The sequence below is a fragment of the Tympanuchus pallidicinctus genome, unplaced genomic scaffold (genome assembly GCF_026119805.1).
Source record: "Tympanuchus pallidicinctus isolate F22 unplaced genomic scaffold, pur_lepc_1.0 scaffold29, whole genome shotgun sequence".
Lineage (NCBI taxonomy): Eukaryota > Metazoa > Chordata > Aves > Galliformes > Phasianidae > Tympanuchus > Tympanuchus pallidicinctus.
Window position 1 is genome coordinate 2,876,172 of NW_026294746.1, and position 16,630 is coordinate 2,892,801.

The following is a 16,630-nucleotide window of genomic DNA, read 5'->3' on the forward strand; positions in this document are numbered from 1 at the left end:
TCGGGGCCAGCAACAGGGTGAGCCGTGGTGCAGACAGAGCCTTCAGCACCTTACCACTGAGCTGTGCTGAGTGTGAAGCCAAAAAAACAGTGCTGCTATGGCTGCCACAGCTTTTGGCATCAGTGGAATATGTCAGAGATGACCAGAACAGCCTGCATGACTTGCATTCCAGAGCTGTGGGACAGCCAGCTTGTCAGGGGTGTCCTGATGAAAAGCCAAGGTGCCAGCAGTGGGCTGCCCTTTAGCAAATGTAGTGTAGTGCATAAAGATCAGGGGGGCAGTGGTGCTCTGCATGTGTTGTTCACCTTGGCAATGGGCTCACAGATCTGTCTGCTGGTTGGCAGCAGGCAGACCAACTGCTCTCACAGGGCAGAGCCAAGTTCATGTGTCGTGCATTTTATGTTCAGAAGTACAAACTAAAGTTGTTCTCACTGTTGGTTTTGTTGTTTCTTCCAGCTTGAAGATTTGAACTTCCCAGAAATTAAACGCAAGAAGCTAGATGAAAGGAAGGAGGAAGATAAGAAGGAATTCAAGGACCTGTTTGAGCTGGACACAGACTCTGATGAGGAGAACGTTGGATTCCCCATAAAAGGTACAGCTCCAGGGCTGGGCTGGGCTCCTTGTCCAGCTCTGTAATGTGGGGCAGTGTAGCTGACCTGGGACAAGACGTGTTTGCTGTCTGTTGCACAGAGGGTGGAGATGCAGAAATCCATCTTCTGTTAGGGTAAGGATGTTGTTCTACCTGATGGCTCGCTTGGTCTCCACTCTGTAAGTCACTGCAAACAGTAACTGCTGTAGGGGCTGGCTACCAGAGCAATCATTGATGGGAGAATGGTCATCCTCTCCTTGTGTGCACTTCTGATGCCTTTATTGCTCAGTTCATGACGTTGAAGGTTTTCCTGAGGAAGTCTGAATGCTCCAGAGATGGAGTGGTGTCTCTCACTGGCTGTGACCACGAGGGGGCCACAGTAAATTGTGGAACCTGAAAAAGTTCACCTCGAGGCTTGAGAAAAACTTCTTTGTCACCAGGGAAAGTTTGGGCTATTGCACGTCTAACCAATGTGTTATCATGTATGTAGAAGGGAGGCTTGCAGGAATGTCATCCCTGCAAAAGAGATTTTCTTGTTTAGAGATTCGATCTGCAGATAGAGTCTTGTGTGTGGCACACATGAGGTGTGAGCATCAGTCATGAGATTAGCACAGAAGTAATGCATGTTGGCTCCCTCACAGGGTGCTGTGATACAGGAGGAAGAAGCAGTCAGAAAACTGACCTTGCTGAGGCTGAGGTTGGTGTGTTTTTGTAGGATGAGGTCCTGTGCAGCAGCACACAAAGCTGTGTTTGGAGTTCTTACTGGAAAGAGCCAGTTCTGGAGTCCTGGGGACCTGTAGATCTCTGCAGAGGAGTTACTGAGAGGTCTCACTGGCTTACCTTGTGGCCTGAGCTCTGCAATGTCAGCACCAGCACTGCTGATTAATTTGGGGGCTTTCTAAGTGAATGAAGATGGAGTTGTGCCAGTGAGCTCAGACCAAACTCCTTACCCTCTGAAGGGGACTTTCGTACAGGTTTGCCTGCTCAGGATCACAGCATTGCACTCCTAACCAGGCAGTGCTGCCTTGTTCTGGTTGCTTTATTTTGGTCTGCATCTGGCTGGAAGCTGCATGGGGATGAGTGAACAGCAACGGGAAAGGAAGGAGAGCAATGAGTTTTCAATCATTTCTTAATCTGGTGGATCTGAGGGGAGATTCCCCTTGCCCTCATCTTATGCTCTGTGCAGGTGGAGCTGAACGGACCCCCCCAGAGGGGCAGGAATGGTGCCCCTTTGGAGCAGAGAAAGCACTGGGCAGGCCAGAGTCGCTTGGTTGCCTCTCTGCAAGGCGTGAAGAGAAAGGAGTTTGCACCTTTTAGGAACCACCAAGCAGGCAAGGGTGGAAGGAGCCCTGCGGTGGGGAGGAAAGCGTGGATTTGATCAATGTGTGTCACCAAGGAGGTGGGGGAGCTCCTGCATTCCTCTCATTTCCCAGCTGACAGCTCTCCAGGGGGGGAGGCGGCCGCTCCTGGAGATTATTAATGGCTGGGAAAGAGGTGTGGGCAGCCTGGTGGTGCAGCAATTAAAGGCAGCGTGCAGTGAGCCAGCCCAGCCGTCTGCGTTAGGTGCCGGTGTGCTGCTAATGAACTCAAACGGCTTTCTTCATTTATTCCTCACGTAATCATATTGCATCAATTTAATGCCAGGCCGGTGGGGGCCGGGGGTGTGGAAAGAGAGCTTAGTTCTATTCTTGTTTCCTAGCAGAATAATCACGGCAGAATTCCTGCTGCACGCAGGGTCCAGGGAAGGAGATACGCAATCCTGAGGAGCAGGGAGCTCGAGCCTGACAGGTGTGCTCCTACCTACGGCTCAACTTCTGCCTGCAGAATGCACCAGGACCTGCGTGCATGATACAAAAGGAGGCGTGCTCCGAGCTCAGGGTGTGCAGGAGCAGCCCGGCTCCTCTCCCTGCCCACAGCTGCTCTCTCTGCGTGCTCCCAGCCGAGCTGTCGGCGCTGCCGCCGGCCCTGCCTGATGGATGAGCGCGCGCCGCTGCCGGAGCTCTCAGGTGCCCATCAATATGCTCGGCGCCGGCAGCAGCGCTGCCATCCATCTCCTCAGCTCTCTGCATGGCTGCCCGGGAGGCTCCTGCTGTGAGATGTGGCTGTGGCTGCCCCTGGGGCCGCGGCGCTGACGGATGGCGGCGAGCGGCGAGCTGGCAGCCAGCTTATGGATGGCTCTGTGGCCAGCCTGGCTGGATCGGCTGCTGGGAAGGGAGGATAAGGCAAAAAAAACACAACAGAAGAGATGCCAAAATGAGAAGGATGTGCACCAGTAGCAGAGAGACTGACTGATGCGTGGGTAAATGGCAATTTTGGATGCAGGCGAAGGGAGGTTGCAGCAGTGAGCTGGGCTTAGCTTGGGGCTGAAAGGAGGTGAGCAGAGGCTGTGGCTGTGCTCTTCCCTGTGCAGGATGCCTTTGCCATTTAGACACGTGGTGATTCAGTGCTCGGGGGCAGTCTGATCCAGAGGCTCTGAGGTGCTTCTCTGCCCAGGCCGTGCACCCAGAGGCTCTTGGTGCTGCTTTCCTGACTGCCTTGGACCTGGTTAGGAGGGGATTTGCAGTGACATCTGGTTCTGAACCTTTCTGTTGTGACTTTTGGAGGGAATGAAGCTCAGAGGGTTTATAAGGATGCCCTGAACCATGCAGCCCATGTCTGCAGTTGTGTATAGCAGCTGAGGGATGGAGGCTGTACACTATTGCTCCCAGGAACCAGCCCTTCTCTTGGCCCAGCTTCATGACTTGTGCTTTTGCTAAGTCTCTTCAGCAGCCCCATTTCTCCTCATTGCACTCTGCTGTCCATCTCCCTCTCCTAACACTCACAGCTCCCTGAGCAGGGCAGGAAGGTGTTTTCCTGGCCATCTCAAATGCCTATTTGTGGATGAATTCAAGCCAGAAGCTTTTGAAATGCTGTGCATCATTCTCTGGGCTGTAGTGTGAAGGCCTTTGGGCAGCACACCAGCAAGAGCAGTGCGGTGAGGTTCCCTCCAGCACGGGGAGGTGAACGTTGGGGTGTTGGTGATGTGCCCTTTGTGTGTGCTTCCTGCTCTTGTGCTCCTCTTTGTGTTTCCATTGACAAAGTACAAATACTTACAGGGAAAGGCAAAGGCAAGGAGGCATCAGACGACAGCTCAGAAGGCAGCAGCAAGGAGGACTATGGCGAGGATGATGAGGATGAAGAGGGAGAGTATGAAATCGAGGAGGACGAGGAAGATTTAGAGGAAGACAGTGACTCAGATGGTGAGTAGTGCACCTGGGCAAAGGGAAAAGGAATTATTGATGGCCGGAGGCTGGTCTGTATCCTGGGGTCTTTCCTACAAAGGAGCTGTCTTCTCTGTTCTTGCTCTGCTGCTGTTTTGAGCTGCAGGGTGTCAGGAGGGCTTCTCTCATACACACTGCGTGGACAGGGAGACCTGTCAGTTCTGTGCTCACACTGAGAGCTAAAGGGTTAAGGGCTTTGCAGCCCCTGCTCTAACAAGCCACCAGCCCCTTTCATCTCAGTGCAGGGGCCTCATGCAGCGAGGCTCAAACAAATGCTTGAAGTAGAGCCCACCCCAGCAGGCTTTGCTTGAAGGCTCCCCGTGGGTTACTTGTGCAGGGGAGTGTGGTGGGGGTACCTCACCTTTCCTTTGAGCAGTGCCAGGGGCACGAGGGGCTGCACAGGGATAACCTTTAGCAGTTGCTCCTCCCAGGATAGGTCAGCTAGGAGATGTTGGCCAAGCCATGCATTCATCTGTTTTTTTTTAACACTGTAGGTAAGCAGTGCAGGCTCTGCAAGAGGCAGCTTTGTTCCATGCTTGGTCCTGCTTGCTTCTCCCAGTGTGTAGTGTTGGTGTGGTGCTGGGCCAGCAGCTCTGTGCCATCCCTGCCTCCTGCACAGAGTTGCAGCCAGCTCAGAGCCTTCTCTGTGCCCAGCAGCACAGTAACCACGTTCAGCTGCCTGCCCCTGCCAACTCGCTGCGAGCTGAGCAGACGAGAGTGGGGGCTGCCAGGGCTCTGCTGCTCTGCTCTTTTCTGGATGGGTTTATCTTTACCATCACTTTGAGCCTGGGTGTCAGAGGACCAAGCCTCTGCTCCACTGCATGCCTTTGGGTGTCATGTGTGGTTGTGGGGAGCAGCCACGGAAGCTCTCCTGTGGTGCTGCCTTTCTTTACCAGTTTGGGGGGCAACGAGAGCAGGAAGGGGGAAAGAGTCCAAGTGAGAGCAGAACCTGATTTCATGTGGCAGATGGCTGTGGCTTGGCATGCACAGCCCACCCTCAGAGCCCAGAATAGATGGGTATTTGGTGCATGTTCTGACAACGTCAAAGGATGGAGAGAGAGCATTTTCCCTCTCTGTTCCTGGCATGTGCAGATGAGCTTAGTGTAATGGGAGCAGGAACTCTTGGTCCTCCCTTTTTTCACCCATGGTGGCTGCTTCTTTCCCTCTTGGCTGTGCTCTCACTGGCTGAACACCCATGGGTGGCAGCTCAGGGTGGATGGATGGGTCCTCCAGGCCTTCAGCTCCATGCTGAGCATCCCTGCCCTGCTTTTCCACAAAGCACACAGGTCTGGTGGTGTAGCAGGGAAGAGCTCCAGCAGGTCAGAGCCTGTGAGACCACAGGTAGGAACAGGCACAGCAGTGACTTCGCTCTCCTATCTCCCCCAATACTCCGAGCCAGCACTGTACATCACCCTGCAGTACTCTACTGCTATCTGGGAGCTGCAGCAACACTGATAAATTAATGAGTGTCTGGCATTAATTAGCGACGAGTTGCCTCCACCTGCCTCAGTACAGCAGGATTTACACCTCTCCCTCTTTCCACCCCCAGAGGAAGACAAGGCAGCCCCTCGGGGCTCACAGAGGAGCAGCCCCCAGGCGCTGTCACGTTCCGACCTCGAGCAGCTGGCCCATGGCGAGGAGGATGTGGTGGAAGATTTGGCTTTCTCCGATGATGACTGAGCCCTCCCCGACCCTGCAGCCCCCCTGGCTGGTTCTCCAGGAGGCGGTAAGCTCTTGGGGCAGGAGGTGCTGCCCCCCAGGACTGTTGCAGTGAGGCACGGCGCTGAAGCTGCTTGGACTTTTGCAGGTTGTTCGACCCCCATGTTTTTTTTGCTGATGTTCTGTGGTCACATCGAAGCCAGTCAAACTGGTGTAGGTAATAAAAAAGCCCGCATTAAAATCTGGTTTAAATAACACAGGGGTCAGTTTCAGCTCCTGCTGGAGCAGCTGATCAAGTGGGAAGGACAAGCTCTTTGCACGAGGACTCCTCTCTGCCCATCCAACCACCCCTGGGCTCTGGGGTTCTCTCCAAGCCCTCCCCCCAAGGGCTCTCAGGGGTCGTGTAGAGCATTTAGAGCTTTCTATCACTGCAAGTGGAAGCCTTTAATCAGCAGCACTGGAATCATTAGATCCATCTGCCACGCTGGCTTTATGTATACTGAAGAAATTCACCTTAAGGAACAAACGTTGGGCTATGGGAGGACGCAAAGGGAAGGGCTGAGAAGTAGGATGGAGTAGGAAAAATTAAATCTAACAGTGTAAGGAAATACACAAGTGTCCAATAGCCCCATGCTAAGTGATAAGTCAGGGCCTGCAGGTGTGACTGAGCCCTGCCTTCCTCCACAGTGCTGCTCCCAAAAATTACTGCACAGGTAAACAGGCAATTGCTGCAGTCATACAGCAGCGTGGGCTGTTTGCTTCTGCTTTATTCTGAACTCACAATGTCTTTTTGGAGAGGCAGAAACAGGAACAGAAAGGGTGTATTTTTTTCCCAACTGCACTGACAATAATTATCAGCCTCAGAGTCCCAGAAGGGGGGGGGGGGGGGGGGGGGAGGAAGTTTCCTCCAAAATTAATAATTTATTGTTATATTTACAGCTCCCTCTGCGGGGGCAGAGCACCTGCTGCTTTACTGGGGCTTCAGAGCTCAGGGCTGAGGCTCTGTACCTCTGATGGCAGGGACACAGAGGAGCCTGGGATGGAAACTTTGGGGCCCTGCCTTCAAGACAAACACATTCACTTACCTTTACTTCTTGTAAGGTAGCTGAGCACGGTGCTTATTGCCCCCACCTCCCAGTGGCAGCAGCACAGCACACAGCAAGGAAAGCATACAGCCATGCCAGGGGCTCAGGAGGCCAGGTACTGTTTGTAAACGGAGTGGTGTCCTTTTTTATTCAAACTGATTGCTGGAAAGCATCTTTTTTTATTGTGATGTGATGGATAATGACAAGGGGGGGGGGGGGAGGAGTTGGGTTTTTTTGTTGCTTTTTTTTCTTTTTTTTTTTTCTTTTTTCTCTTTTTTACAATATAAAGAAGCTAATGTACCACCAAGCTATTGGGTAAGAAAAAAAGATGGCAGCACGTGCAAGGTTTCAACAAAACAAAAAGAGGAGAGGGAAGGAGACAGAGAGAGAGATAAAGAAGTACCACATGTGATTGATTGTGATTGTTGCTCACAACTGTACAGGTCACAGGAGGTTGCCCCCAGGAGTTACCATTGCATTCACAGTAGTCAAAACCCTGCCTGCTGTTGTTGCCCCCCCAGTATCCTCCCCCCCCTTTCTGGGGGCACACAGGGACCTCTGTCCCATGGTCTGCAGCAGGCCTGAATGTGCAACGACAGCCACCTCTGTAACAAGGCTTGAAAAAGAACAGGAATCCTACAAACCAACCAACAACCAAAAAAACCCCAAAGGTGTATAAATGAGTCCGCAGTACATGTGACTGGGGGGGGCAGGGGGGGGTTAACCCTGAACTCCCCCAATGAGCACACACTCATTTCTTCCTTAGAGCTCAAGCAAATCCAGCTCTGCAGGGCTGGGCAGAGTCCAGCAGTGTGTGCATGGGCAGCCCCACACTGCCTGTGCCGTACCATCCACACCAGAGTAAACATGGACCACAAACTTGCCTTTTTTTCTTCATTTTTTTTTTTTTTTTCCTTTTTTTTTTTGTGTGTGTGTGTGTTTTTGTGTAACTCGTTGTCTTGTCTTTGGTATTGTTTGCAAAAGTTCACTAGAGATGCATAGACACCTGAATGGAGGAACTGAGCGCAGTTTCCAGGGGAGAGGAGGAGATCCGTGGGAAGGGGGGGAGCTCTGTTGGTGATGGATGTTGTGGCTCAGCAGCGCTGAGTCCTGATGGAGGAGCAGTGCCAGTCCCCCCCCCAGTGCCTGGAAGCTCCTCGAAGGCAAAAAGCATTCCCAACCATCACAGCTCTGCTTTCCCAGTGCGTGAGAAGGCGAAGGGAACGGCACCGCAGCCCTCCAGCACCGCCTCCCTTCTCTTCTTCACTTGGCCTTGTCTCAATACATCTTTGGATCGTTTATTCCTTCCCTTTTGACAGGTTTTGTTTTTTTTTTTTACTGTTTTGTTTTGGTTTTTTTTTTTTTCCTTTTTAAGCCAAAAAAAAAAAAGCAAAACACATCCCAGAAAAAATAACAACAAATCAAACCCTCCTTCCTCCTCGCTCCTCCGTCTCACGCTGCCCAGGGAGGCTCTCCTGCTCCCCAAAAACCTTCCATTCGTTCGACCCATCCTTCAGTTCCAGGAGCAGCTGGGAGCTGTTAGGATGGTGGTTTGGTGGTGTCGCTGAGCCCAGCCCCAATGGACGGGTTCCCATTCTCCTGCTTGGGGGAGATGCGGCTGGCGGAAGGCAGAGCGCTGCTGAACGGGGAGGAGACGCTGCCCGTGGATGAGGGCCGCAGCTCAGCTGGAGGAAGGTCCCTCTCTGGTGGCCTGAGCCCTGGGGGCTGCAGGGGGAAAGCCATGGGGAATCCAGCCATGTAGAGCACCCTGCCCACTCGCTTGGCCACCTGTTGGAAAGGGAGGAGCGTTAAATGCAAGGGTTGCGTTTTCCTGCTGCTTGTTTTGTGCCTGTTCTATAAAGGGAAGCTCGCGGCACGGCGCCGAACCAAAGTCCACACTGCAGTGCTCAGGTCTTGCTGTCCCATGAAGGGTTTGTGGAAACATGGAGAAATTGCAGCCTGCTTACCTGGCCAGGTGAGGGGAACGTGGAACCCATGTACGTAGCCCCAGGTGAGGGGAACCAGGAGCCCCTGTACATGGCCAGATAAGGGGAATGTGGACCCCACGTACATAGCCAGGTCAGGGGAACCAGATGCCCATGTCCCTGGCCAAGTAAGGGGAAGCTGGAGCCCATGTACCTGGCCAAGTAAGGGGAAGTTGGAGCCCATGTACCTGGCCAAGTAAGGGGAAGCTGGAGCCCATGTACCTGGCCAAGTAAGGGGAAGTTGGAGCTCATGTACCTGGCCAAGTAAGGGGAAGCTGGAGCCCATGTACCTGGCCAAGTAAGGGGAAGTTGGAGCCCATGTACCTGGCCAAGTAAGGGGAAGCTGGAGCCCATGTACCTGGCCAAGTAAGGAGAAGCTGGAGCCCATGTACCTGGCCAAGTAAGGGGAAGCTGGAGCCCATGTACCTGGCCAAGTAAGGGGAAGCTGGAGCCCATGTACCTGGCCAAGTAAGGGGAAGTTGGAGCTCATGTACCTGGCCAAGTAAGGGGAAGTTGGAGCCCATGTACATGGCCAAGTAAGGAGAAGCTGGAGCCCATGTACCTGGCCAAGCAAGGGGAAGCTGGAGCCCATGTACCTGGCCAAGTAAGGGGAAGTTGGAGCTCATGTACCTGGCCAAGTAAGGGGAAGCTGGAGCCCATGTACCTGGCCAAGTAAGGAGAAGCTGGAGCCCATGTACCTGGCCAAGTAAGGGGAAGTTGGAGCCCATGTACCTGGCCAAGTAAGGGGAAGTTGGAGCCCATGTACATGGCCAAGTAAGGGGAAGCTGGAGCCCATGTACCTGGCCAAGTAAGGGGAAGTTGGAGCCCATGTACCTGGCCAAGTAAGGGGAAGCTGGAGCCCATGTACCTGGCCAAGTAAGGGGAAGTTGGAGCCCATGTACATGGCCAAGTAAGGAGAAGCTGGAGCCCATGTACCTGGCCAAGTAAGGGGAAGTTGGAGCCCATGTACATGGCCAAGTAAGGGGAAGCTGGAGCCCATGTACCTGGCCAAGTAAGGGGAAGTTGGAGCTCATGTACCTGGCCAAGTAAGGGGAAGTTGGAGCCCATGTACCTGGCCAAGCAAGGGGAAGCTGGAGCCCACGTACCTGGCCAGGTTAGGCTGCAGTGCTGGTGGTAGTAGTGGTGACAGCAGGTCCTGCTGCCCTCCTACCGGGGCTCCCTGCTGCCTGCAGCTTCCCTTTGAGCTGGCTGAGGGATACCAGCCTGCTAGCTGTCACTGCAAGCAGCACTGGGCCAATAGAACCCTTCTGCTCTCCTCCTGCTCACCCCAAACCTACCAGGAAGGCTACAGCACAGTCCGTGCCCACTTGTGCACAGCAGGACCAACTCTAAGAGGAAGAGGGGGAAAAAAAAAAGAAAGAGCCTGGCTATGGGGTGCACAGGAAGCCATGAGCCTGCAGCCTCTCCCTTCCCGCAGCCGCTTTTGCCTCCCAGCAAGGGCCAAAGGCCTCCCAGCTTCCCAGCACCTACACAGCTGGTTCACATTTGAGCTTAAACAAAAACACAGGCATGTGCTCCAACCAGACAACTGGGGCATTATTCAGTTAGCAGCATCGGGACGCTGCTCCCCCCCTCGCTCCCCATGCCTTATTATAGAACTTTAAACACTATTGATTAAATTGAAGCAGGGTTTCTCTAGCTTCAGCCCGTATCTCACATTCTCCCCTACCAAATCCAATCTCGGTATGTCTGTGAGCTATTTGGCATCCACTGTTTTTTAAGAAACATAAGAGTTTTATTTCCTGCTGAATTGACCCACGGGGAACAATTGCCCACAGAACCTTTTTATTAGACTCCTCATAAACAGTGAGGGCTGTAGGGAAAGTAGTAAACTCACCATTATTGTTTTACCATCATACAACAAATGCACAGCTCGTGGGTTAGGGAAACCCTGTGTGAGCAGTGCCTGCGTGCAAGCTGCCATCCCAGCTACCAGCTACCAGCATGGCACCCTCTGGGGATGGCACTCTGTGCATTGTGTCCTCTGCAGCCAGCTCCCCATTGGCAGTTAATGGAAGGCAATGAGAAGCTCATCAGGTAGATAGGTGAGCTTGTGGGGTGTTTTGGAGGCCGGAATGAGCCTGCTTGAAACCAGACTGAATGACCGAGTGCAGCTGAGGAAGGGGCCCTACCTGTGAGCGTATCTTCAGTGCTGGCCCCAGCTTCAGCCCCATGTTGTTCAGCAGGTGCTCCTCTGTCAGCAAGGGCAGGGTCTCACCATCAATGGCCTGCTCACGGAATACCTGCAGGGAAGGGAGCAGGAGCCGGGCTCAGCACAGGGCAGCAGCACTGCAGGCCATTATCCATGCACGAGACACAGGAGGAAAGCATCTCCACTCTGACAACCCCTGGGGTCACTCCTACTGTTTGGAGAAAGCGGAGCCATCTGGCTTGTAAAGCACAGCAGCCTTCAGTGGGCACACGCAGCCCTCACCCTGCTGGCTGATAAAAAAGCAGCTCCACAGAACGCATTCTAATGCACCCAGCCTTGCTCAACTGTGCCATCTGAATGCATTTTTAAACCTGCCCCCATCTATCTCTGTGGGCAAGGTGATGCAGGAGTTCTGTGCTGTGAAGGGCTGCACACATGGGCTTATTGCTCCTTCAAACTAAGCAAGCCAGGTTCTGGGCCACGTCAATCCCATGCCCATTGTGTTGGGTTTGTTGGGCATCCCAATCCCACAGCCTCCTCTGCACATGGCACTGCCATCACCCAGCAGCACAGCGAGGGCAGCTTTCCACTCCCTGTCAGATTGCAGGCAGTGTTTTTTATCGCTGGGCTCCACAAGCAAAACTGCTTATGACTGCAGTGTGTGTTTCTGCTCTTTGACCCTGCGAAACTTAATATGCCCGTTTCCTTCCTCCGAAGACAGCGTGGCCAGGAGCCAGCAGCCTCCCTCCCTTCAGTGCTAAAACCCAAACCGAGCAAAGCAGCCGTCCTCCCCAGCTGTCCCACGGGTGCTGAGCCACCACGGGGACAAAGCTACGTATTGTTGCTGAAGCCTCATCTGCCCACGATGCCTGAGCAAAGCTGCCAAGAGCCGAGCTGTGTGCCCCCAGGGATGGTGGCACGGATGGCATCCCCAGCACAGAGCATTACCTGAGTGTACTCAGTGCAGCCCGCCAGGTTGGACACGAAGCTGCACACGTCCTCCACCGTCCATTTGCTGATGTCCTCCAGTGCTGGGCTCTCATCGCCATCCAGAAAGAGACCTCCCATAGTGCCTGGGTCAGGGGTGGGAGGGAGGGGTGGGGAAAGGCACATAAATCATTAAAATCCCACACGGGCAACAGCCAGCCTGCAATCTGAATATTTTTCTCCAGCCACACATTCATCTTTAATGACCTGTCAATTAAAGCGTTGGGCAGGGTCAATTCATAGCTTCTTCCTCCTGGAGGTCCCCAGCTTAGCAAGGGGGGCAGGGAAAGGAAAAATCCTAGCTAATGCATTGCATGTGTGCAATGTGCTTCAGCTGCAGGGAAGAGACGGGGGGAAGGGAGCAAAGAGAGGTGGGGGAAAAGGGGAAAAAGGCACAGAACCCAGAGAAGCAGCAGCTCAGTGCCCAGGCTGGAGGCTGTCCCCCGCTCCAGCCCTGCTCCGCCGTGCTGGCAGCTCGCACAATGATAACAAATAGGCAGCGGGCAGCTCGGAGGGATGCACCTTCTGTTCTAATAATGACATGTCACCGGGTGCTGCCGGCCCGGAGGATGCGAGAAGGGCAGCGTTGTTCCCTGCCAAGCCTCTGTCTGCCTCGGTGATAAATGATGGGCCGACGGAGCGGTAATGGATTGTGGAGCAGCACGCAGATGGGGCCCAGCGTGCGGCAGGGAGCGGCGCTCATCGTCCCAAGGCAGTGCCCCACGGACAGGTGTCACAGCACAGTCCCTGCTGCAACCCAACCCAAAGCCGACCTGCCTGTCATTTTTCCTCCAGCCGTTTTGGAAGAGCTGGGAACTCTCTGCAGCCTCTGCTACGGGGATGCACGGAGCAAAAGAGCCCTTAGGAAAAGACGCAGGGCTTGCTCTGCGAAGCAGCAGCGAGATCGCTGCCAAAGCCTGCAGACAGCGCTGGTGATGGAAATGCAAAGCGATGATAATAAATGGCTGTTAAGGAACCGGCGGTGCCGGGGGCAGCGAGCCCACCCGCAGCACGGCTCCCTGCCGAGCCCCAGCGCCGCGCTGCCTCCTGCTAATTGCTCTGCTAATTGCTGCGAGCTGAGGTGGGTTCGGGCTTTTGGCTGACAGAGAGGTGGTGCGGTGGATTCCCTGCCTTGTCCCAGCCGTGCAGTTTGCTGCAGGGGGCGATTACACACACACACACACAGCCCAACGATTTGGGCTTGGAAACTGGGTGAGCTCCTCCCTTCCCAGCACACCACTTCTGGCCGTTCCCATTAAGAATTCCCACTGCCTCTTCCTGAAGCTGTCCATGGCCCCCGGGTGAAGGTCCCTGCAATGGGGAGATGCCTCCATCCATCACACTATCCAGCCTGTGCGTGTGGCTTGGACTCAACTTTGTCCCTGCTGGCAATTATCACCATCCTTGTCTTCCCTCAGTGCACACAGAGACCTTTAAGCTCATTAAAAGGTGTTTGCTTCCCGCAGCCACAGAGAAGAACCGTAGAATCAATAAGGTTGGAAAAGACCACTTAAAACATCAAGATCCCCCCTGCCCCATCACCACCATGCCCGCACACACAACCACAGAGTCCTCAAAGCTGGAAAAGACCTCTAAGAGGCTGACCCACCACCATCACCATGTTCACTCGCAGAATCATCAAACCACAGAACCATCACGGTTGGAAAAGACCATCAGACCATCCCATGCAACGCCACGTCCCTCAGTGCCACATCTCCATGGTTTTTGAGCTCATCCACGGGCAGTGACTCCACCGCCTCCCTGCAGACCCTTTTCCCAACACCCAGCCCCGCTCTTCGGCGCGCTGCTGCACCCCGAAACCCACCTGCATGGAAGTAGGGGCTCATGGTGTAGGGGAAGCCGAAAGGCAGCGGCTGAGGCGGCGGGATGGAGGCTGGCGGCAGGTACTTCACCTCGCTCTTGTTGATGCCAGCACCAAGCAGGTGGCTGGGGGACTCGGCGCTGGAGGAGCTGCAGGGCGCGTTCTGGCTGCCGGTCCCTTCGCCCAGCTCCTTGCCCCCCTCGCACCCTTTGCCCGTCTCTTTGCACTCCTTCAGCTCCGTGGCTGAGCCGCTGCTCTCTGCCTTCAAGCTCTCCGCTTTCTCATCGCTGACGTCGGCGTCGCTCTCCGAGTCCTTCATCTCCTCGTCATTACAGTCCTGTGCTCCGTCCCGCGCCCGCGGCTCCGCCGCTTCCTTGGCCTCGCTGGATCCCTGCGGCTCGGCGCGGTGATGTGCCGCCTTCCGGCTGCCCCGCCGCGGCTGTTCCTTGGGCGGCGTGGAGCTGCTGGGGATGCTGGGGTTGAGGGACAGCAGCGGTGCGTTGTTGTGCCGCAGCACCAGCATGGCGTTGCGTCGCGACAGCTCGTCCCGCAGCGGGTGGCCCTCGGGGATGTCGTGCACGTTGCGCAGGGCGGGGTGGTCCGGGGGCAAGCCGGGGTGCAGGCTTAGAGGGTCACCAGCCAGCAGTCGTTGCCGGTGAAGGTTCTCCAGCTCCTTCTGGCGGATGATCTCAGCCGACATCTCCAACCTGCGAGGAGAGAAATGGCGGAAAGTGGGAGAGGGGGCTCCAAAGCTCGCTAAGCCTCACTGGAGCTCGGGGGCGCCTCAAGTACAGCCCCCCTGCACACCCACTTGTCTCGCCTGGCCAGGCTGCTTAGGGGCAGCTCCTCCAGACTGGCATCGTGCACCATTCCACAGGTGAAGGGGAAAGGCAACGGGAGGCAAAACAAGGCAGCGGAAGGGTAGCAAAGGGAACAGAGGGCAATGGAAGGTAATGGAAAGCAAGGGGAGGAAAAGCAATGGAAGGGAAAGGAAAGGAATGGGAGGCAAGGGGAGGCAAGAGGAATAACAGAAGGGAAGGCAAAGGAAGGCAACAGAACGAAAGGGAAAGGATAATAGAAGGTTATGAAAGAGAAGGGAAAATAATGGATGGCAACTGAAGGGAACGGAAGGCAACAGGAGGCAATGAAATGTAATGGAAGCCAAGAGAGGGTAATGGGAAACAACAGAAGGCAACGGGAGGCAGTGGAAGGCAACGGGAGGCTTGTCTTCTGCACCAGCCCTCTGTACTCCTTACCTTGCCAGGTTTTGCTTTCGTAGCATCTCTTGCTGCCGTGCAAACATCTCTGCTTGTGCCGGCTGTAGGAACCCGTAACCTGGGGACAGGGAGAAGAACACTGGGTTATTCATCTCTGCGTGCAATCCTGGCTCACCCAGGAGGGCCAGCTCTCCAGAGGGCTGCGCAGGGAAGGGCTGTGCTCACCTGGTGTCTGGCACAGGGCTGAAGGCACCCCGAGGAAAGGAGGTCGCAAGTGGGGCCCCAGGGCAATATGGGGAGCGTTCTGGGGCGAGAGCAGAGGCGGTGGGTGGGTTATCTCCCTGCAGGAAACAAAAGAAATCCATGCTGAACACCTGGAAGCAGTGATGGGAAGGTGCTGGCTTAGGCAGAGCATCTCTTCTGTGAGATAAAGGCTGAGATAAAAAGATGTCCACTGCCCATATGCAGAACTTGAAAAGAGGAATGCAAGCAGGGAGTGGAGTCCATGCCAAGAATTGCTTTGGGAGCTGGATGGGCCGGTCAGTGAGCTGCAGGAGATGTGAGGGGTGGGAAGGGGACAATGCATGGAAGCACGGCAGGTAGAGCTTGCTTGCTTTGCAAAGAAAAAAAATAGGAGAAAACAAGAACATGCAAGAAAGGAATAGGAGCCAAGGTCTCTTCCATTAGTCAAATCTGCCCTGGGAGCCTGCAAGCAAATCTCTGCTTTCCGGCTGCACGTCTCTTAATTCCTTTTGATGGCCACTTACAACATTATTACCTTCACCGGGGCATCCAGAGGCAGAGCCAAGTGCTGCGCCATTTATTTTCATTTTACAGCATCTCCCCATAAAATCTGCTTTGGGAGAGACTGGAAGGCAGCGGGGAGGAATGGGGACTTGTGAGTGTGGGACAAGGGGAGAATCCCAGGCGGGGACAGACAGCCAGCAGGGCACACAGCGTGAGGTGCCACGGGCAGATGGCTGCACAGCACTGCAGCTTTCCAACTGCAAGAGAAGGATGCCGCCCTCTGAAATTCCTCCCCTTCCCGGCCGCCTCCGGCTCTCCTTCCCTCCCTCCTTCCTCCCCTAGCTCTCCTCTAAACTAATTGCACAGCTCGCCGTGTCTGGAGGAGAGCCACGGATCGATCCGTCGCTGCTGAAATGTTAATGCTAATCGTATAACCGCTCCGCCAGCACCTCGCACTTCGGTGGCAGCTCCAATTAATCTCAGGTAACGCAGCGCCGTGACCTTCGGCTCCGAGCCGGGGCAGCAGCCAAGCGATGCTTATGTAATTACACCATGAAGTGTGTAATCACCTGCCCTAATCCCCGAGGCCTCACAATTAGCTGAGGCCTCGGTCGCTGGGCTGCCAAGTGCTTTGCCACCCCGGACAGCCTGCAGATGAATAACGGACAATTAAAGCGGCATGACGGGGGCGAGGAGGTGTCCGTTCGATCGTAATTAGCTGTAATCACGGGGAGACGAGGCTGGCAGACGTGCTGTTCGTTTGATAAGAAGCAATTTAGGGAACGGAGTCGGCTTTTAACCGTTCCCCGGCCAGGCAAACGCTGGGTGCACCCCCTATCTGTGGGCACGGAGAAGGGGAATCGGCGTGGGGAGAACGGGGCTGCCCACAGAGATGCTTAAAAACCCAGATTTTAGCTGAGAAGAGTCAATCTGTGCTGGGGACCAGGGCTGGGCATGAGGAAAACGGAAGGCTCTCTGGTTAGAGGCAAGCAGAGCGTTAACCAGAGGATGGTTTTGTGCTTAAGGTTGCACGCTGTGATCCCAAAGGAATCCACACCCGCTCTTGCTCAGCCCCTCTGCTCCAGGAGGAGCTGTGCCACCGCCAG

The 16,630-nt window shown here is 54.7% G+C and overlaps 2 protein-coding genes and 1 long non-coding RNA gene across 9 annotated transcripts in view; 1 reads left to right on the forward strand and 2 right to left on the reverse strand.

The window, feature by feature from the left end:
* NOC2L (NOC2 like nucleolar associated transcriptional repressor) overlaps positions 1 to 7,958 on the forward strand; it is a 34,875-nt gene extending 26,917 nt beyond the window's left edge. Inside the window, exons 17-20 of the mRNA XM_052691548.1 lie at positions 457 to 592; positions 3,685 to 3,828; positions 5,399 to 5,575; positions 6,614 to 7,958. Coding sequence (XP_052547508.1) covers positions 457 to 592; positions 3,685 to 3,828; positions 5,399 to 5,529 — 411 coding nt within the window. The 3' untranslated portion in view covers positions 5,530 to 5,575; positions 6,614 to 7,958. The remainder of the gene's footprint in view (positions 1 to 456; positions 593 to 3,684; positions 3,829 to 5,398; positions 5,576 to 6,613) is intronic.
* Positions 7,527 to 16,630, reverse strand: part of SAMD11 (sterile alpha motif domain containing 11) — a 98,261-nt gene continuing 89,157 nt past the window's right edge. For 2 of the 3 annotated variants that reach the window (XM_052691546.1, XM_052691545.1), the window contains exons 20-24: positions 15,003 to 15,118; positions 14,817 to 14,895; positions 13,564 to 14,267; positions 11,700 to 11,824; positions 10,489 to 10,842 (exon numbers count right to left, since the gene is read on the reverse strand). In XM_052691546.1, coding sequence (XP_052547506.1) covers positions 10,633 to 10,842; positions 11,700 to 11,824; positions 13,564 to 14,267; positions 14,817 to 14,895; positions 15,003 to 15,118 — 1,234 coding nt within the window. In that variant the 3' untranslated portion in view covers positions 10,489 to 10,632. Of the gene's footprint in view, positions 8,382 to 10,488; positions 10,843 to 11,699; positions 11,825 to 13,563; positions 14,268 to 14,816; positions 14,896 to 15,002; positions 15,119 to 16,630 lie in introns of those variants that run through there. The other variant, XM_052691547.1, reaches the window with a different exon arrangement.
* LOC128084894 (uncharacterized) lies at positions 8,733 to 9,893 on the reverse strand. Of its 5 annotated transcripts, none has more exons than XR_008208721.1 (6): positions 9,685 to 9,893; positions 9,413 to 9,446; positions 9,141 to 9,242; positions 8,971 to 9,038; positions 8,835 to 8,868; positions 8,757 to 8,800 (listed from the first exon to the last, which is right to left on the reverse strand). It is a non-coding gene; the product is annotated as an uncharacterized LOC128084894 (long non-coding RNA). The 5 variants fall into 5 exon arrangements; XR_008208724.1 differs by lacking the exon at positions 8,835 to 8,868 and adding an exon at positions 8,903 to 8,936; XR_008208722.1 differs by lacking the exon at positions 8,835 to 8,868 and having other exon boundaries at positions 8,733 to 8,800.